General features: G+C 41.4%; 4 protein-coding genes across 6 annotated transcripts; 3 read left to right on the top strand and 1 right to left on the bottom strand.

Moving 5' to 3' along the window:
• Positions 1–902: 902 nt before the first annotated feature.
• LOC6623825 (uncharacterized) lies at positions 903–18074 on the bottom strand. Of its 3 annotated transcripts, XM_002048488.4 has the most exons (8): positions 17615–18074; positions 6871–8028; positions 5456–5602; positions 5223–5384; positions 4990–5166; positions 4663–4893; positions 1584–1876; positions 903–1514 (listed from the first exon to the last, which is right to left on the bottom strand). In XM_002048488.4, the coding sequence occupies exons 2-8, from the start codon at positions 7379–7381 to the stop codon at positions 1371–1373; spliced, it is 1665 nt and encodes a 554-aa protein (XP_002048524.2). In that variant the 5' UTR covers positions 7382–8028; positions 17615–18074; the 3' UTR covers positions 903–1370. The 3 variants fall into 3 exon arrangements, with proteins under 3 accessions (XP_002048524.2, XP_032289928.1, XP_032289927.1); XM_032434037.2 differs by lacking the exon at positions 903–1514 and having other exon boundaries at positions 1713–1876; positions 4151–4893; XM_032434036.2 differs by lacking the exon at positions 903–1514 and having other exon boundaries at positions 1789–4893.
• Positions 8407–9579, top strand: LOC138911066 (cathepsin L-like peptidase). The gene has a single exon (XM_070208116.1). It carries the CDS (start codon positions 8459–8461, stop codon positions 9443–9445), a length of 987 nt encoding a protein of 328 aa, XP_070064217.1. The 5' UTR covers positions 8407–8458; the 3' UTR covers positions 9446–9579.
• Positions 13400–14637, top strand: LOC6623894 (cathepsin L-like peptidase). Its single transcript, XM_032434111.2, is given in 2 exon segments — positions 13400–14232; positions 14235–14637. Coding segments are annotated over 2 exon segments (984 nt in total). The 5' UTR covers positions 13400–13446; the 3' UTR covers positions 14433–14637.
• A 463-nt stretch (positions 18075–18537) lies between the features above and the next one.
• On the top strand, positions 18538–20705 carry CtsK1 (C1 family peptidase 26-29-p). Its single transcript, XM_002048485.4, has 3 exons — positions 18538–18697; positions 18941–19930; positions 19992–20705. The coding sequence occupies exons 1-3, from the start codon at positions 18649–18651 to the stop codon at positions 20600–20602; spliced, it is 1650 nt and encodes a 549-aa protein (XP_002048521.1). The 5' UTR covers positions 18538–18648; the 3' UTR covers positions 20603–20705.
• Positions 20706–21233: the final 528 nt, after the last annotated feature.

Here is a 21233-nt window from a genome sequence, read left to right as displayed (position 1 = left end):
AATATATCATATATCTTTAGATTTCGCCTATTTATTATTATTTTCATAGCTCTCGCCAGGTATATCATATCAATACCGTATGTATAAATTGTATATAAACCGATTTTATAAATTCATTTGCGTATATTTAATCAGTACTAAACTTTTAGGGTATGCACACTCCTAAACTCACTATCAAAAATTAACTTTACACTATCATTAAATATTTATATTGCTTACAGTAATTTTTTTTTTAAGTGTATCAAGTGTTCAACTCGACAAATACTTCTTTCAACACGAAGAAGAAATCATATATAGCTGCCGATTATAATTTAATTAATAATTGCTATACAAAATAATACATCTATTACTAATTTATGTAATTAATATGTCAAGATAAACTAATTGTGAATTTTTCAATTAATTAATGTTTTGCTCTTAAAAAGAATCTAGTTTATAATTTTTCAAGTAATTCAGATATTGTTCTGTAAAAGAAATTAATTTTTAATTATTTGATTTTTAACATAATTAAATTTTCAATTATTCGAGTAATTAATTTATTTAAAGAAACTAACCATTAATTTGTCAAATAATTTATATTTTGTTCCTTAAAAGAAACGGATAATTAAAAATCAAATGATAAATATTTTTTTCTTCAAGATAAACTCATTCTAAATTATTTAAGTAAAAAGAAAAGAATTATTAATTTTGTAAGTAATTCAGATTTGGTTCTTTAATAGAAAACAATTATTAATTATTTCAATAATAAATAATTTGGTTTTTAAAATAAATGAATTTTTAATTATCCAAGTAATTCTTTTTTTTAAGAAACTTATTATTAATCTGTCAAGTAATTATTATTCAAGTAATAAATATAATTTTTTTAAAGATAATTCAACTAATTAATATTTTGTTCTATAAATAATTTTAGTAATTAATGTTTTGCTCTTGAAAACTAGGCAATAATTAATTATTCAAGTAATTAATAATATGCGCTTATGAATTAAATTAGGAAAAACTTATTTGCTTTGTGACTCACTTAAAATTAATATTCAATTTGCTAAGCTTTGTGAACTCTCAATATATGTAAAATATCGAACATATATACGACATATGCACGCTTAGTACATACAACTAGAAGATAACGACACATAACTAATTCTTTATGGGGTAGCTCTTGTCCTTGAAAGGAGACGCGCTCTTACTATGTTACACATAATCTAAGTGGCTAAAACTAAACACGTTTGACGTTTAATTCAATGAACTAACAATTAAGCATTAACTTACATTTATTTAGTTCCATTTAAGGTGAGTGGGAGCAGGGGTAGGAGGGGGGTGGTGGGTGGGGCTTAGATGTACAGGACTTGAGAGCTATTTAGCTAAGATCGATTTCAGAGAGCCTCAGTCGAGGAGCTGCAGGGACCGTTGTAACCATTTGCACGGCCGGAACCTGAGCCTGCGGCTTTAGTTGCTGTCATTGTTGTTGCCTGCGGCTGGACCAGCTGCTTGAATGTGTTCTCCAGCCTGGGTGGATACTAAAGCAATTGGATGTTAGGTGGGTTGAGTCTATGGCTACTCGATTATATATATTGCATTAAATCCACCTCCTGGTTCTCATCTAGCGACGGCAGCAGCTCATCCAGCGAGTTGGGCGTCAGCGGACTGGGCGTGGCCATGGTAACGCGACTGAGTGCGCCATGCTGCAGCAACGCCTCCCCAATGATAATCTGCGGCTTATTCTGGGTAAGATGCTGCTGCTGCTGCAATCGCGCCAGACGCAGCTTCATCTCCTGCCTGATCTCCTTCTGCTGCACCTCCTTCTCGAAACGCATCATGCTGTAGCTGCGCACCGAGGAGCTTGTGCTATGCACAGATGCTAGACTTGGTCTTCGAGAACCTGCAAGCGGTAATAAATGTATTATTATCATTAAGTCTGTACTTTTAACTTGGCACTACTTATTTCTGGTAGCAGCATAGATATTATCGAAGCAGAGGCAGAAGCAGACAGATAGAGAAATAGAGAGAGAGAGAGAGAGAAACAGGCAATTGGATAATAAGTTACAGAGAAAGCGACAGAAACAGAAACAGAGACAGAGAGAGAGAGAGAGAGAGAGAGGCCTTCAGCAAGCGGCTAAATTGCAGGCAAGGCAGACATGTCTATAAAAAGTATTACGAAAGATCTAAATATCTTTAAAGCGTTCAGTGTGCACAAATTAAGCAGGCTGTCGAAAAAGTATACAGAACGAGGTTGCTTGAAGTACTGGCTGATGGTTCTGAAATAAGCAAACATATTCTGTAAAATATTATCATTTAGTTAAAATATTTTGCATTTTGGTAGATTTGCTAGCAGAATTTGCCAAGCGGAACGCTGGAATGAAACGTCAAGCATATATTTTAGGTTAGCAACAGGCGGAAACGAAACACAAGCTGTCTAAGCTCTCAAAGAAACGCTGGTATGAAACATTCTTTTCAAAATGCTGTGACCTGGAACATTGCGAAAACTGAACATTCCGAATCTTTGCATGGCAGCAATGCAGTTAAAAATAATAAAGAAACAAACGCTTAAATGTTAGGGATTATGTTCCGAAATCTTATGACAAAGCTTGATTAAATGCTAGAAATGAGTTTAGTTAGTTTGATATATAAACAACAGTTAGATCCATATGCAATCGGTTTCATTCAGAATATAGTCAGAGGCTTGCAGGACTTGAGAAAGTAGTCAAAAAAAAATCGCTTATCGAAATTGAATAATAATACTTGGGATTGGTTCGTGTGCATTTAAATATAATTGGAGTGTTCTCTCACTCACAGGACACATGCAATTTGGAATATTCAGTGTGGATATTTCTGTGTGTGTATCTGTACGTATACGTATGTGTGTGTGTGTGTGTGTGTGTATCTGTGTGTGTGTGTGCGTGTCATAAGAATTTGCAATATTTGGTTTAAACAAGTAGATTATGGTGTTATAAAATTTTCTGGAAACAGGAACATAGTCACCGCCATATTGCTTCGATATCATATTGTCAAGCTGAAGTATGTTATATATATATATAATTATATAATTAGCTGTGGCTCGGTTGCGTTTAAATATTCCGTATTCATTTTAGATTGCTGTTGGAATATGATAAATATATATTTTGTTTACAACATTCGCCGGCTAAACTGTAAATTTTCGAAATATATATTTGTCGATTGAATTGTGTTAGTTTTCGTATGTTGGGTAAAATTTTTTTAAATATTTATTTATATACTAGCAAAAAATCGGATCTGGTCAACTTAACTTGGGTATCTTTTTTTCTTTAATATCTCTCGAGGTACTCGGGTTTGTCACTTGATTTCTACAGTTGTGTGTGTGTATTATGTGTTTTTGTATATTGTATCATATATTTTTTTTTTAAATTTTTGTAACGCAAATAAACAAAAAAAAAACGAAACAACCAACTTTTAATTTGAAACAGAGTTTTGGAAGCACATTAAACATCGATCATTTAGAACATAAGATTTGTTGTTGAAAGACCAAGAATTAGTATTTTCGACGGGGGTTTTAATTTTTTTTTTTGTTTTTTTAATCTATGAAAATGCGGCAAAAGAGATATGATTTAACAAAATGAGCCAATGTACACATAAAAATGAGCCAATGAATTGATTGTGTTACGATTAATATTATTTATGCTGCGGATCTCGAACTACTTAGATCTGAAGCAATATGTATTAAATTGTTATAAATTATTAGTATAAATTATAAATATTATTTTATCAATGGACGTAATATTTTGTAAAGTATTTTGAAGCTGTATCAATCTATCCTCAATATTCTTCGCAATTACATTGCAATTCTTTCCGATTCCAAAGTAATTGAAAGTAATTGGGAACTCAAAAAGATAATATTCAAATTTTGTATTATCAAGTAGTTTGAGAGTCCACATAATAAATAAGCAAATGGGCAAATTGTCATTTATTTTGTTTTTTTTTTTTTTTAATGTGGAAAGTGTTTTTGTTAGTTAATGTGAAGAGCTGGAACCAAAACAGGAATCTAACAATATATAACTTATAAACATAATATATATATATATAGTTGCTAGATGATGATATGATGTTGGCCAATTGTGATTGTTTGTGATTGATGCTGATGATTGACGCTGAATGACTGCTGACTGATGAGTTGATTTACCGCAAATCTTGGCGTTTCACTCGCCGGCGTCGGCAGGGCGCCAATTTGCAAATGATGCAGCTCGGCACCGACACCGCCAGTGCCGCTGCCATAGTCGAAACCAACTCCACCGCCACCTCCACCGACACCTCCACCGGTACCTAGTGCATCTATGCTATTGAACCCATCATCATCATTATTGGCATCGTCATCATCATAATTATGAATGCCATTCATGCCCAAGAGGGTCCTAAATCTATCCTGATTCTTTGTCTTCGCCGGCGATAGCTCGAAACTGAGCAGATGCCGTTGATGATTCAATTGCTTCTGCAGCTGGCGGTTCATTGAGAGTGTGCTCTCGCAACTGCGACAGCCGCCGGCGCTGCCGGAGCCGTTGTTCTCGTCAAGATTGTCGCGCGAATGCTGGCTGCAGCCGGCGCCAGATGTGTGACGCGATGAGGCGCGTGAATTTTGTTTGGACACGGCCGTTATGTGACACGATATAAGCAATATGGCGGCCGATCTAGCCGCACCTGTACGAGACGTCGACACAAGTATGCCTTTCGAGCCGCTTCCAGCGCCGCCACCACCGCCGCCGCCGCCGCCACCGCCACCGCCACCGCTGCTGTTGCCGACGCCCCCGCCAGTGGCGCCGGCCAATCCGCCGGACGAGGCGCGACGATTCCCAAAGGAGCCTATCGAGCCCGTCGAACGTATGCTGGAGCGCGACGATGGACGTGCCGAGTGCACGGTCAACGGTATGCCTGAATGAAAACCAAAATAAAACCCGTATCAATTATGCAGCTCGCTACACGCTCCCGCTCCCACCCGACACCCTCCACCCTCCACCCTCCACTCACCTGTATCGCTCGAGTAGAGTATGGGCGGCGGTATGTTGGCATCCGCGAAATTGCGATGCCTCGGATATTTCGTCTTGCTGAACAGATGCAGCACCATGCAGATGAGACCCGCCAGCACCGCAATGCCCGTAGAAACGCCCAGCAGAGTGGGCAAATCCGAGCCCAGTTCGCTGAGATCTGCAAGATGATGAAATGAATGGCTTGTCGATCGGGTTTCATGTTGCCCGGCTCACCTGGTGTACAGAAGACGCGCCTCGTTGGCTTCGTATAGCTGACCGAATGGTAGCCGCTGGCGCACTGACACATCGCATTGTGTCGCACCTGAACACAGAGGGAGTTCTCGTCGTTGTAGATGCAGGTCTCGTCATAGAAACACTGATCGCCCAGTTTCTTGGCTAAATATTGCAATTAAAATTTAACAGAAATTAGCAACATAATTTGTATCTGTAAATCGCAATTCTCTCACGTTTGGCGCAACCCTTTATCAGTCCCAGCTGCACGGGATAGTTCCGCTCGCAGTTGCACAGCTGCGTCTCCTTATCGCAGGTGACATGCAACAGCTTTGCATCACATTTCAGCTCGTTGCAGGGCGCTCCAATGTATTTACCTTTAGCTGCAATCAAAAATCCTTTTTATGTTCAACAATTTCAATTATTTGTACATTTATTGTGAGCTAATAACTATAAGAATGCAGCTAAAGATGATAAAACTAAATCTTTAATAGCGCTGCGATTTGAACCAGCGTCTTTTCTTTGCTTAATGTGTTAATGCATACAAATATATCACATTTATTTTCTTTTACCATAAAGCTAAAGATAATTTACTTAAAGCTCAAATTACGCTGACTACTTACGCCTTAGTCTAGGCACTAATTCGAACCGGCGTCTTTTCTTTTTACTTGCCTGACTGACTCACATAGAAAATGTAAGAACTGAAGCTTGTTTGTACAATTACCAATTTTAGTCAAGTGTGCATAGCTAAGAGATACCCTGTAATTAGGACTGAACATTTAATTATTTATGTTAATGTATTTCTCTGACTGCATCAAAATTCCTTTCACTCATTTGGAGCAAAAAATTAAAATATTAATTATAATTATAGCAGCTTTAATTTCGATTTACACATAAGAACAATAACATTAAGTCCAATTATATTGTTGGCTATCACTTTATTAGCATTTGCATCCGCAAAAGGGTTAACTATATTTATGACATTGTGCTGACCTTTCCTTGACCTTTCGAACAGTTTGCATTGCCAAATATTTTGGTTTTTGGCCAGGTTTGCGGTCTGCACACATAGCCAAAGCCGAGTCGGCGAGTTAATTCCCCACAGATCATAATTCTCATAAATTGCACAACAGCTGCCGACTGCCTGGCCTTTGTTGAGGTCCTTCGGCAACAACATGGCAAGTGCCGAGGGGTTGGGGTGGGGTTGTTGGAGGGTCGAAGGTAGCTGCCTGTATCTGCACCGCATTACCAGATTTCGATGGCATTCGTTGTGCTGCACTCAGCCGCAATGATTCAGCGGCTTATTCAATTTATTTTGGGCCAACCTGCAGATTTTCGTTTGGTCCATTTTGGAGGGCATCTATGGAAACACTCGAACTGCTGCTAGCTCATCTATTTTGTGGCCTTGCAATACTAACAGCAAATACAACTTGTGTTTATTCAATGGAAGCGAGTTTCTAATCTATATATGTGTATATTTTTTTATTATAACGAAAGAGCACATCTAATTTTTAAGCTAGCATGCGCAAGGTCGTCCATTTCTTTGAAACTTACACTAGTTGGGAATTACAACGCGACAGGCGACAAAAGACAGCAAATCAGAACTATTATTCACCCACCTGCAATATGTTAGCTAAGGTTGTGCTCAACTCACCTGACTTATTGTTAATCAAGGCCTCAAGGTCGTCTATATCATCTGGATAACTGGCATCGTAGTCATCGTCAGGCACATGGGCAACATCGCGTTTTGGTTTCTGTGCGTTTTCCTCTTGGCTTAAACCTAATGTGCTTGTTGTCAGATTCGACACGGCCAGCATGGCTGTTGTCGTTGTCCTCGTCGTCGAGCTGGCAGAGGCGGCGGCAGAGGCGTGCAGCATTAGGTAACCATAGATGAGCACGGCCAGCGTCAGGTAGTGTCCATTGCTATGGCACAATTGCAGCCAGCCTAACAGAGCCATGCGTGTTCTATTGTTGTTGTTGTTTTTGTTGTTGTTGTTGTTGTTTGTGTTGTTGTTGTTGTCGTCGTTGTTGTAGTTGTTGTTGTTGTTGTTGTTGTTGTTGTCATTGAGTTGCTGCTCTCGCATTGATGTGGGCGTCTCACTGGCCAGCTGCAGCGCCGTCAGATGCAAACGCTGCAGTAGACGGTGCAATGTTAACTTCGCCATTCTGTCATCTTGTGGCACCTGCCTCAACACTTTTTCAAGTTTTTCACAACTTTTGTCATTTACAAATGCTAAAGGGTATATCTCGTGCACAGTGTGTGCGCTCTATTTGTTTTCTTCTTGTCGCAGTTGTCGCCGAGTTGAGTTGAGTTGAGTTGTTTGTTTGCTTGGCAAATGGCCACAGCTAGCGCATATTACGTATACGTAATACGTATATTACGTATACGTCATGCAGTCCGCACGCAGCACCTCTGTTGCAGTTCAAGTTTAGCCTCCTGCTGGTAAATGTTGTTGTTGTTCTTCTCGTTGTTGTTATTGTTGTTTTTGTTGCCGTTGAGTGGCCAACTTGGCCGCTGCCTGCGCTGCATGATAATTTTATATAATTTGCTCTCACGGCAAAATTGTTCGTGTTGCGGTCATCATCATCATCATCATCTTCATCATCAGCATTATCATCATCGTTTTTGTTATTATTATTACTTTTGGCACTACCTCCCGCAGCACGAGACCGTACATATGACCCAAAAATGCGTTGCATGCACTATTTTTATATTCTTGTTCTTTTTCGGCTTTAATTTCATGCAACTTAGAGATTTATTACACGAATTTTATCGTGTTGCTTTCGTCTTTTTGCTGGCCCATTTATCCAACTACAGTTGTACAATAGAAAAGGTCAACATAATAAATATATCAAATTTATCAATAAATCATAACTTGCTTGCGTTTCAACTACATATATGATTTGTAGCATTTATGCTTTTCGTAAAAGCAAAAATATTAATCATTTAAATATACAAAAAAGAAGAATAAAATTATATGAATTGCAATCGTTCTTGAATATGGAAATATATATATTATATATTCTTAATATCCAAAGTCGATTTGTTCACGTCCACGAATTTATTTGTCGCATAATTCGTATTGCTAAAAATAAATATTCCCAAATTTGAATATTGCATGCGGGACGATAAGAAATCGAAAGTCTTAGTCACTTTTAAGTGTCAAGGGTATATAAATGCGTGTGCTGACCCCCAAGCCTGCATTCTAATAGTTCGGGTTGGTCTCACAGCAAATCCCAGCATGAATGCAGTCTGTGTGGTTCTTGTGCTCATCGGCAGCGTGCAGAGCATTGCATCTGACGCCGTGCTCGAAGCGGAGTGGAAGTCCTTTAAGGAGATGCACGGGAGAAGCTATGCTGGCGACAGCGAGGAGCTGCTGCGCAGGCGAATCTTCGAGGACAACAAGAAGCTGATTGACACGCACAATGCACGCTACGAAGCCGGCAAGGAGACCTACAAGATGGGCGTAAACGAGTTTACGGATTTGCTGCCTTCTGAATTCGTATCTAGGATGATGGGCAGCCTGAATAGGACGGCTGTGACTGCGGATTACATTTATGAGCCATCCGCGAACCTTCAGATTCCGGAGAGCATAGACTGGCGCACCAAGGGCGCGGTCAGTCCCGTCAAAAATCAGGGCACATGCGGCTCCTGCTGGACCTTTGCCGCAGTTGGCACTTTGGAGGGTCAGAGTTTTCTAAGGACCAAAAGAATGGTTGAGTTGTCCGAACAGAATCTGCTGGACTGCTCCTCTCACCCGCCGTACAGAAACCACGGCTGCCAGAGGGGCTATCCGTATGATGCACTCAGATATGTTAAGGATAACCAAGGCTTAGACACGCGCAGTTCGTATCCCTATCAGGGTGTCCAGGGCCGTTGTCGGTTCCGTAAGGAGCATGTCGGAGTCAGAATCAAAGGCGTTGCCACAGTCAGGTCTGGCGATGAGCGCGCTTTGCAAGCGGCCGTCGCCGAGAAGGGACCAATTGCTGTGGGCATCGATGTGCAGCATCTGCAGCACTACCATTCTGGAATTTATAATAGGCCCTGCTTCGGTCCCGCATTCCTACATGCCGTTGTGCTGGTGGGCTACGGCAGGGACAGAGGCCACGATTACTGGCTGCTTAAGAACTCCTGGGGCAACTGGGGCGAAGCTGGCTATTTTCGCATGGCCCGCAACAGCCGTAATCTTTGCTATATCGCCAACGATGCCGTTTATCCGCTGTTCTAATCGATGAATAAACATATTTTTGCAATTTAATTTGGCAAACACGTTTTTGTAAATGAGATTCACAGATCCAGTCGGTTTTTATTTGAAAATAAAATCTATATGCCACATTGAAAACTATTGGAATATTAGCCTAATTTTGCACACAATTGAATAAAAAAAACTTTTAGTTTTACTTTTTATATTCGACTTTTAATATTTATTATTTCGATTATTGAGCGCAACAACTTGTTTATTCTGATGCTCCACGACGAGGGAGACTAAACAATAGAAGCATTCCAGTACCAAGGCTAAAGTGTTAAAATCACATTTTAATCTTATCCTTTCTCTTTGCTCTATAAAACTACTTGGTTACTGTAGTTTTTATATTATTAATTGCAGTGTTGTTTAAACATTATTCAATCGTTATTCACAGCACAGTGTTGTGAAACGAACTTCACGACACAGTGCTGTGAAACCAATTCGCTTATTATTTCAACACACCTTATAATTGTTTTTCTGGGACAAGTTTATCAATTAAATCAATTAAATTAACAAATTAATTATTTGATTAATTTAACAAATAATATATAATATCAAAAAGCATATGTGGCACACCCGTGTGGTTGGCGGGCACTAGAATACCTCCACAGCATGTCCCAGCTTGTCGTAAGAGGCGACTAACAAAAACACTTGCCAGGCGTCTGGCCAAAACTGGTTACATTCGTGCTTCTGGTACAATATGTCCAAAACCCAAATCCGAAGACTGAGTAGTTGGCCTACTTGTGCGAGGATCCTAACAATTTTTGTGCTTAGTAAAACTAACATATAGAGTCATATGTCTGAGGAGATTGTCTAATCGCACTCTGAATAGTTTTAACTTTTTAATTTATCATTATTAAACGAGAGAGAAGGGCTATCATCGACACGCAAGATAATGCTCATAGTGATTTGTCCCTATCTAAGAAGCACTAGGAGAATAGCTAATGCCGAGCTTGGCCAAGATCTCTTGATAAACAAAAAAGGTTTTTAATCAAAAACTCGTTCCTATTGCAGCTATTCGATATAGTGGTCCGATGTTTATAGGATTTTACATATATATGAGCAGCATAATAAAACTATTAGATTCCGAGTTTGGTCAAGATATCTTGATTAAGAAAATTTTCGACCGATCGTTCCTATGGCAGCTATATGATATAGTGGTCCGATCCAGCTGACTCTGACATTTGTGCTGCTTGCAACAGAAAAAGGGACTTCTGCAAAGTTTCATAAATATAGCTTTAGTCGGATATGACTATATTGACTCGGCTGTTAATGCTGATCTAGAATATATATACTTTATGGGGTTGGAGATGTCTCCTGCTATGCGTTATACATTTCACGACAAAATTATAATTTACAAGAACCTAATTATTTGGTCATATACTTCATATGTATTGGTTAGGGTATTAATAGCAATGTCCAAAGAAGATTATGTTAAGGTTATGTTAACTCTCTTTTATTTGAATGCCATATGCACTCATACACATGTACGAAGTCTCGCTCTCTTTCGAACTCTGTAATTGGGTCCCTTTAATCTTAAGTTATGTTAAGTAGCCAGTTCTGTAAGCATCATCTTAGAAGTCAGTCGTGTTGCGCATCAATTTGTTAAATCTTTATTTAACATTTATGGAAACTGGCGGTATATCATTTCGTTGGAAAAAGGTTATTCGAACTCTTCAGCATCTCCATTTGGTTAACTGTATTGTCATTCTGAAGCCGTTACAATTGCCATTCCTTCAATTTCTCTGCTTTTGCTTCAGAACTGCATTCTCGCTGCCGTTGTTTCGTCGCTGGAAACTCGCTGCCCCTGCTTTGCTGTTACCGTTGCTTGGTCGCTGGAAGTTCGCTGCCTCTGCTTGTTGACTGCAATTGATACGTCGCTGTAAGCTCGAAATGGTGAGCGCAACGCTTGCAAGACTTAGTTGTTCTGTTAACAGTTGAACTGTCTCTCATTCGTTGTTCTGTTAACAGTTGAACTGTCTCTCATTCGTTATCAGGTTAAAGTTAGGCTGTTAACATTTTGGAGTCTTAGAACTGTCGCTCGGTCACATCGGTGAACACAACATTCCCCATGCATAATGTCAACCCCTGAAGCAAACTTACGTAGGCGAGCGAGGATGTTATTAGAGTGTCTACTGAGGTCGATGGCAGTGAAAAAAGATTGTCAGAAGGCGAGCTACAATTACGCATGGATATTTTTGAGACGTATGTACATTAGCTAAATTTTGGGAGTACATACTAAAACTGATTTAGAAGATCCTCAGAAAAATGGACGGATGATGTACTGCATAGCACCGCTGCTTCAATTCGCTCACAAGGTCACCGAGATACTTCGCCGAGGAAGTGTCCCATTAAAGGATTTAAACTTGGATGAAAACGGTGTCACTGGCGCACCTGGCGTAGCTTGAGATCAACGTCGTGATGTACTACTATTTGAGTTTAAGCCCAAGCAATTGTATTCTCGACTGCACCTTCTCTGTTCGATCTATTAGAATTGTTGGCATCAATCATAATCGTCTCGAAGTTCATCGTACAGGAGCTATGGCTGCTTAAAGTCGCCTGGGATGAATCTGTTCATTCAAGCATGGAGAAAGCGAGTAAATTCTCTCAAGGAATTGTCGTCGATTTCCGTAACCCGTTTTTGCGTGCGTACGGCTGTTGCGTTTATGTGCATTCCACGGGCTCGTATGGCAATCTTCAGGTTCAGCTTCTGAAGTCTAAATCCCGGTTGGCTCCTGTCAAAAAGCTGACACTGATTCGCAGATTGTCTTGCACATTATCGACATTTGCAGATGGAAAGTGGAGACATGTACCGTCTAAATTGAACCCTGCTGACAACGTGTCACGTGGATGTCCAGCTAATGAGCTCCAGCTATCAATTTGGCTTACAGGACCTGCGTTTCTGCGTGATCCCGAAACTCAAAGGCCCTGCCAACAATTCGACAATGATTTGGACATTATGGACATTATCGATGCTGCAAAACGGAAATTTACATTTGCTACAATTATTGAAAGTAATTATATTTTGGACTGGCTGAACGGAATTAGTTCATACATTGGCGCGCTTCGAGTTATGGCATATATAATCCGGTTCCCCTGTCGAAAGTTCCTCGCCATCCCCAAAAGAACTTCGCCACGCGCTGCACTGCATCATGGGTCATCCAACAGCACTATTTCACGGAAGATTTGCAATTGCTAAGGAACACAGGGATATGAAAAGCAAATTAAAATTTCTCAGCCTCTACTACTACGACTACTATTAATGACTCTTCTGGTTCCGCAAAATCCCATAGGCCGTTCCTCTGAAGAAATAACCTTTCATTTCATTCCATCTAAGGCTCCACACTTTGGCAGTTCACCTTTGAGCAGCTGAACACCGCAGTCGTTGAGATAGAAGCAGTACTCAACTCTCGCCCGCTGTCACCGCTATCATCTGATCCCAACGACTTTAGCGCTCTCACTGCAGGATACTTTCTAAATGAAGCAACATCCCCAACTTGGATCGTTTCGAGCAGATCACAGCTGCTAAACAGCAGTTCTAGCGTCGTTGGTATGCGGATTATGTGAGCGAGCTTAGAGCTAGGACAAAGCGGACTTTGGCTTCCCCAAATCGCACAGTTGGCTCTATGATCATCATACATACATGAGGACAACACAGCGCCATCGCACTGGATAGTAGGGCATATTGAGTCTATTGTGAGTAGCAAGGATAATCGTGTTCGTGTCGCACATATATATATTCTTAATATCCAAAGTCGATTTGTTCACGTCCACTCATATTATTTGATGACTGTGGGACGAATTCATTTATCGCATAATTCGTATTGCTAAAAATAAATATTCCCAAATTTGAATATGGCATGCGGGACGATAAGAAATTGAAAGTCTTAGTCACTTTTAAGTGTCAAGGGTATATAAATGCGTGTGCTGACCCCCAAGCCTGCATTCTAATAGTTCGGGTTGGTCTCACAGCAAATCCCAGCATGAATGCAGTCTGTGTGGTTCTTGTGCTCATCGGCAGCGTGCAGAGCATTGCATCTGACGCCGTGCTCGAAGCGGAGTGGAAGTCCTTTAAGGAGATGCACGGGAGAAGCTATGCTGGCGACAGCGAGGAGCTGCTGCGCAGGCGAATCTTCGAGGACAACAAGAAGCTGATTGACACGCACAATGCACGCTACGAAGCCGGCAAGGAGACCTACAAGATGGGCGTAAACGAGTTTACGGATTTGCTGCCTTCTGAATTCGTATCTAGGATGATGGGCAGCCTGAATAGGACGGCTGTGACTGCGGATTACATTTATGAGCCATCCGCGAACCTTCAGATTCCGGAGAGCATAGACTGGCGCACCAAGGGCGCGGTCAGTCCCGTCAAAAATCAGGGCACATGCGGCTCCTGCTGGACCTTTGCCGCAGTTGGCACTTTGGAGGGTCAGAGTTTTCTAAGGACCAAAAGAATGGTTGAGTTGTCCGAACAGAATCTGCTGGACTGCTCCTCTCACCCGCCGTACAGAAACCACGGCTGCCAGAGGGGCTATCCGTATGATGCACTCAGATATGTTAAGGATAACCAAGGCTTAGACACGCGCAGTTCGTATCCCTATCAGGGTGTCCAGGGCCGTTGTCGTTTCCGTAGAGAGCATGTCGGTGTCAGAATCAAAGGCGTTGCCACGGTCAGATCTGGCGATGAGCGCGCCTTGCAAGCGGCCGTCGCTGAGAAGGGTCCAATTGCGGGACCATCGATGCGAAGCATCTGCAGCACTACCATTCAGGAATCTACAACCAGCCTTGCTCTGGTTCCACATACTTCCATGCCGTTGTGCTGGTGGGCTACGGCAGGGACAGAGGCCACGATTACTGGCTGCTTAAGAACTCCTGGGGCAACTGGGGCGAAGCTGGCTATTTTCGCATGGCCCGCAACAGCCGTAATCTTTGCTATATCGCCAGCTGGCCAACTTATCCACTGCTCTAATCAATATATATAAATATTCATATAATCTCATAATGTAGCATTTCAAAAGCCACAATCTTTGCTCTTTCGCCAGCTGGCACGTTTATCCACTAAACTAATTAATGTATAAATATATCTTTGCAAATTTAATTATGTATTCTTTATAAGTGGGACTTACAGATGAAGTGGGTTTTGTTTTAACTATAAAAGAGGATACACATTGAAAAAAAAAAATTAATCAAATTAAAGTTTAATTTTGTTCACTTTGAAGACTTGTCCACTCACTCACAACATTGATGTCTGTTAGCACTACTTAAATTATTGAAAATCGCATAGAAAGGCGATGTTAACAAGCATATCCTTGCGCTTCGCTTGGCATTTCAGCAGCAAACAGAAAACGCGCGGGCTGCTCATGACCCTGATTTCTGACTGGTCAAGAACAAGTCGAGCGTCATCTGGGGTGACAGAGGCTATGACCAGATGTCACGCAATCAAAAAAGGGGTTGCTTTGAGTGGGTCTTAAGAGATTTATGCGCCAAGTCCAACAGCTATCTAATTAATAAAGCAAAAGGAAAAGCTTAAGGAAAACGGCGGCTGAAAGTGAATTAAGAAAAAGACATTAATGGAAAAGGAATGTGACTATGGGACAAAGAGACAACTCTTAACAAGAACAGGGAACAAGGCATATAAATCGATTAATTATCTAGGACAAATCAAGGCTTTTGGTAAAATATTAGAAACAATAAAGAAAATGTTTTAGAGAATTTAGAGCTATTTAACAGCTGAAAGTTAGCTCAGCTGAGCTGAGAGCCTGGCTTGTATAGAAACAGACACGACTATCGATACGGATCGAGAACGTATATGCTCTCTGATTTGATGGGCCGACAGTTGTCAGGCTCATGAGTGCTGGCATTCATAAATAGCAACGGGTGATTATAATACCCCAAAGCCACCTACGTCAGGCAATGCAATTGTTTAATGGCAACAACAACAACAACAAGAATGGATCCATTGTTTTGACTTCAAGCCCAACATCCTGACATTGCCAATGCCAACTGAAAATCCACACTGCGCTGCGGCAAACATAAAAGCCACATCGCATTCAAGTGTTAGCCGTGCCACCTACAGCCCCTTTAACCCACCCACCCCTCCCTCCTCTATAAGCAGGATCCAGGACAGCACAAACAATCGCATAGACACGTTGGCGCCGCCACCCACCACCCACCACCCCCTTAGTGTGGCAGAGTGCGGCAACAATCTGAATCATCGTTTTAGCTGATGCCCTGCCTAACCGTCCCCCTGCAGCCCCGCTCGGCAAATGTTAATATCTGTAACTGATGCCTTAAGAGGAAAATGCGATAATGTGCTCGAAACAATGAAAGTGCCGCATAAAAATAGCCTAGTGTGTGTGCCAAGTGGGCTGTGTGTGTATCCTCTCTATCAAGAATCTGAAGAGATTGTTGTATAAAACAATAGAAAGAAAAAACACTTTTGTAGACAATTTGTATTGAAACCCAGCTTAATTAAATAGTGAACCAGCTATGCCCAACTAATTTCCTTGGTCAAATACTCTACAAATAATCGAATAATCCAGAGAGAAGATCTGCAGATTGGCCTAAGGTATGGCAGAATAATAAAATATATTAAGTTTAACTTATGTCTACCTTTAGTTTAATTATGCATGTGCATAACTATTTTCCCAAGTTAAGGGATTTATGATATGCTAGCTAGCATTACCCGGCTTTGCCCAGCCCAACGATCACATTTTCACCCTTTTGCCAACATTTAATATTTCCCATATCCAAGTAGATGCCTATAAATACATATCTCTTAAGTTAAATACGCTTTCAAATATAATTAAGATTTTCATGCGCAAAACATTATCATTATTTAAGTCGTATAGGTGTGTATATGTAATTAGGTTCGCCATAAATTGCAAACAAAAATGACATTTAATGCGTCTCTGCAAACCATTAAAAAGTCCGCACTCCAAAACACTTTGGGTGGAAATTCTAACCGCGTGGAAAAGCGGAAATTCAATGCAGCAGGCACAACAATAAGCAGGTTGGGCAAGGCAAGATTAGTCATGTGCAGGGCAAGCGGGCGTAGACAGGGGCAGGCGCTGTTTTGCCTCCAGTGGACAATGCGCGCCCATAACACACGTATAATTGGCTACATATATATATCTCCATATATATGCATGCGTGTGTGTGTGTGTGTGTGTGCGTTGGAGAGAGCGAGCGAAATTGTAACGGAAACGGCAGACGCAACGACTCGCTTCGTTTTTGGCGACTCTCGCGAGAGTGCGCGTCGTGCCCCTGAGAGAAGTGCTGGTTAACGGTACATAAGATTTTGCGATGCATGCATTTGTGTGTGTGGGTGTGTGTGTGTGTGTGTGCGTTTTTGGGCACTGATAAAAGCAAATTTACATGTGCCGCCGTCACAGCTAGACCCCCGCCTCCTTACAGTAACGCAGCGCCTACGACAACGACTGGGACTTCGGTCACGGATTTGACTTGTTATGTATGTGTGTGTGTGTGCATATCTATGTGTCGTAGTTGTCGTTTCAAATGTAGGTTACACACAGGGAAACATCTTCTTACACACACATACTTGCATACGTAAAATAGTTTCCCTCAAGTGCACTCGTCAAAGGCCTTTTCTGGAGTTTTTAATGCAGGCTTTTTCGTAGAAAATAATATTGTAGTCTGGCATAAACGAATTCTGGCTTAAAAGCATTTTTATGAGTACCTTTTACAATTGAGTATATGCAATTAATCTAAAGAGAACTTTACCAAATCCCATTTGTTACATTCGTAAACGTAACACTGTCAATTAATACTAAATAACCAATTTTACATAATTAGTTGCATAAACGCAGCAGAAGCACAGCTACAAAATAGTTAAGATGATGTCTTCAATGTCTTTCGAAAACATAAATATCTTATTTCGAATAGGCCAGCGGTTAATTGGGCTTGTGCTTATGTAAAATTATTAGGTCAGATCAACTCGTTATTAAATCTCATGTGAAAACAGCGTTAAATATATATTGGCTCCATTAAATTTTCATCGGAAACGTAACATCTTTGGTAAGGGCACAAACGGTCAAACGGGCCGATATATAAGCCAGTATGTATATAAAATATGTATACACTTTTTATACGTAGAACAAACAACAACAACAACAACAAACATTCGCTTACCAAAGACGTTAACAAAGAATTCAGTTTAAATTTGCGGCCTGGTGCCTAAACACTTTGCTTATGATTGTTAAGATTCGCAACAATTTCACAAAAATTTTCACAACTTTTGAATTTATTTTATGCACACATTTAAGACATCGTCGCAAATACAATATGCAATTAAAACGTAATGCTATTGTTTTTGCTACACGCACTTGTACGGATACTTAATGCCATCGCACGTCGCACGTACTTTTATTCACAATGCACACTTTCACGTCTAGCACGTCGGCTAATCGCACTAAATCATTTATAGCACACTTTTTGGGGCTACGGCAGTTTACATACATAGGTCTGTACGCATGTATTAGTATGTATGAACTCTTTTATATAGCTGTGCACTTTTTACTCGTGTTGTGGGGACACTGACACTGCACGGACGGGCGAGACTGTGCTGACAGCAGTGCTGCTCGCTTGGTGGTTGTTTAGCGTCTGTTCGGGTCCTGGGCAGATAGCCCCTTAAGGTTTAGACCAAAACGGCCAGCATTGAGAGTGCGCCTAGGAAACGGAGAGTAACATAATAAAAACAGCATCTAACAGCTGTTCTCTGGGCGCGCAATTTTAATTAAATTCAAATGTTCTTACAATTTTAAATTACGCGCCATTTTTAATAGATTTAAGCAAAAATAAGTATTTTATTTATTTGCGCAAGCTGGTCACACATTGTTTTAGCAGCTCTGTTACTATGATCAAGTTTCTCTTTCACAGCGGTTATCTTATCCGAGCCTGCTATCCCGCTCGCACGCTGTGCTGATAACCAATGCTGGTCATGCACTCTTTTAGCAGATATGTTAACATGATCAGCCTACCGCTTAACAGCTGTTGTATTTAACAGCGCAATCCGTCTCTCTCTCTCTCTCTGCTCATGCGAGCTTTCGTCGTTTAATACGCCATAGCAGCAGTTCAATAGGCTCCCTACTTTCAATGTAAACGCATTTACTTTTAAACAGAGTGCAAGTGCAATAGTAAACACAAGAATAGAAAACAGATTTAAAATGCGATTGTGGTTGAATTTAGCGCTGCTTGCATGCTTAGCACTGGCAGGTGAGTAATATTAAATGAATGCAATAATTAAAATTTCTGTGCGTGAGTATGAGTGTGAGTTTGTCTAAGCGGCTTTTTCTTTTGGTATGTGTTCAGCTTTTATATATGCATGTATATGCATGTATGTGTGCGTGCCTGTGTTTATTGAAAGCGTGGCGTGAGCTGTGTATGTGTATATGTGTATGTTCTGCAATGGCTGCCGGTAACCGCTATAGTTTGCTAAAGTGCCGTTTGCTTTTCCAGCTCATGGCACAAAGCCGCCTCGTTGGGATGCCAATTACATAGTGAAGGGAACTCTTTATATACCCTATGCAGAGATAGCGGAGCCCTTTTACGCCTGGTATGACAAGAACACGAAACGCTCCCGCATTGATTATTACGGAGGCATGGTCAAGACATATCAGCTAGCCGGCGAGGGTCAATATGGAACAGCTCTTAAACTGGCGCCCGTCTCGACACGGGATGAGCTCAATAAGCTGAGCTGTCTGCAAGTGAACGGCACCGCCGAGCAGCCTGTGGAAATCCAAAGCATTTTACCCGATGCGAAACCCTTTGAACTGATAGGCACCGAAACGTTCATGGGTTATACGTGCGACAAGTTCCGCCTGGAGCAGACCATTGGCCAGAAGAAGAACGTGTATACGCTGTGGGTGCGCTACAAGAAATCACCGCATTATCCGTCGAGTCGCATGCCAATTCCGGTGCGCTACGAGATGCGCGGCTACAATACGCTGCTTGGCTCCCATTATGATAATTATTATCTGGATTACGATAGTTACGAGCATGATGACATACCCAATGAAGTCTTTGAGATCGATGAGAGCCTCACATGCACTGGCTTCCCGGGCCCAGGCACCGGACATTTCGCCACCTTTAATCCCATGCAAGAGTTTATCTCCGGCAGCGATGAGCATGTGGACAAGGCATTTCACCATTTTAAGCGCAAGCATGGCGTCGACTATCGCAACGAGAAGGAGCACGAGCATCGCAAGAACATTTTCCGCCAGAACTTACGCTATATCCACTCCAAGAATCGCGCCAAACTAACCTACAAACTGGCTGTCAATCATTTGGCCGACAAGACTGAGGAGGAGCTGAAAGCTCGACGGGGTTACAAGTCTTCCGGCGCCTACAACACGGGCAAGCCTTTCCCCTATGATGTGAACAAGCTCAAGGATGAAATACCCCCGCAATATGATTGGCGCCTCTTTGGAGCTGTCACTCCCGTGAAAGGTGGGTGGAGCTCGCTTCCAAAAGACATTTTGTTTCTTTAACAATAATCTTCTGTTCGTAGATCAATCGGTTTGTGGCTCGTGCTGGTCCTTTGGCACCATTGGGCATTTGGAGGGCGCGTATTTCCTTAAGAACGGTGGCAATTTGGTGCGTCTTTCGACGCAGGCGTTGATCGACTGCTCCTGGGGCTATGGCAACAATGGCTGCGATGGTGGCGAGGACTTCCGCGTCTATCAATGGGTGATGCAAGTGGGCGGTGTGCCAACAGAGGAGCAGTATGGCCCCTACTTGGGCCAGGATGGTTACTGCCATGTTAACAATGTTACGCTAGTCGCACCCATTAAGGGCTTTGTCAATGTCACCTCCAATGATCCGAACGCCTTCAAGTTGGCCCTACTCAAGCACGGCCCGCTCTCGGTAGCCATTGATGCCTCGCCCAAGACCTTTAGCTTCTACTCGCATGGTGTCTACTATGAGCCCGAGTGCAAGAACGATGTCGATGGTCTCGATCATGCCGTGCTGGCCGTTGGCTACGGCACAATCAACGGCGAGGATTACTGGCTGGTGAAGAACTCTTGGTCCACCTACTGGGGCAACGATGGTTATATTTTGATGTCTGCGCGCAAAAACAACTGCGGCGTTATGACCATGCCCACCTATGTGGAAATGTAAAGCCTAAGCCCTTATATTTGATTTTGTACTTTTTATTCTGTCACGCCCCCAAAGGGCTTTAAAAGAAAAATGCAATAAACCATATGTCAATACTCTTTTGTAATCCAAGTCTGATGCTTCTTATCGCGCCACAACACAGCTATATACATATAGTTCTAAATATAATATGGCTCCTACGATGCCACAGCTACTATATCTATGTCTTTCTGGCTTTCTCTCTGACCCCAACTACTCTGCAGCGATAAGTTTAGATGACAATGACCAGCCGTGCGCTGCACTTTGATCTGCTACTGAACATTATCTGGTAATTATACACAATGGGCTAATATTACGTTCCGTCTGCAACAGCTATTCGCCTTATAGAAATATGAGCTTGGCCAAATACAATTCGTATGGCGTAATATATGTTCTCTGGCAATATGAAAACTTGATACGAGTCAATTAACGTTAAATTCAATACAAAGGAAAAGATGTTAAATGAAAGGTCTGGCAGTTCATAAAAGAAAGGGAGTAATGCACGGATCGAAGCTAACCCCCGCCCTTAAATATAGTATCCAAAATGTTTTTGAATTGTTTACAATATAAAAATATATAAAGGAACTATTACGTACCTTTTATAAAAACAACTTTA

The sequence above is a fragment of the Drosophila virilis genome, chromosome 3 (genome assembly GCF_030788295.1).
Source record: "Drosophila virilis strain 15010-1051.87 chromosome 3, Dvir_AGI_RSII-ME, whole genome shotgun sequence".
Classification (NCBI taxonomy): domain Eukaryota; kingdom Metazoa; phylum Arthropoda; class Insecta; order Diptera; family Drosophilidae; genus Drosophila; species Drosophila virilis.
This window is presented reverse-complemented; position numbering and strand designations above follow the sequence as displayed.

Bases quoted from the DNA above. Each gene is read 5' to 3' on its own strand.
- LOC6623825 (XM_032434036.2), bottom strand. From the start codon at position 7,381: ATGGCGAAGTTAACATTGCACCGTCTACTGCAGCGTTTGCATCTGACG. The intron at 5,167-5,222 runs GTGAGCCGGGCA...ATCATCTTGCAG, and splicing joins GCGCGTCTTCTGTACACCAG to ATCTCAGCGAACTGGGCTCG. The intron at 4,894-4,989 runs GTGAGTGGAGGG...GTTTTCATTCAG, and splicing joins ACTCTACTCGAGCGATACAG to GCATACCGTTGACCGTGCAC.
- LOC138911066 (XM_070208116.1), top strand. From the start codon at position 8,459: ATGAATGCAGTCTGTGTGGTTCTTGTGCTCATCGGCAGCGTGCAGAGC.
- CtsK1 (XM_002048485.4), top strand. From the start codon at position 18,649: ATGCGATTGTGGTTGAATTTAGCGCTGCTTGCATGCTTAGCACTGGCA. The intron at 18,698-18,940 runs GTGAGTAATATT...TTGCTTTTCCAG, and splicing joins TGCATGCTTAGCACTGGCAG to CTCATGGCACAAAGCCGCCT. The intron at 19,931-19,991 runs GTGGGTGGAGCT...TTCTGTTCGTAG, and splicing joins AGCTGTCACTCCCGTGAAAG to ATCAATCGGTTTGTGGCTCG.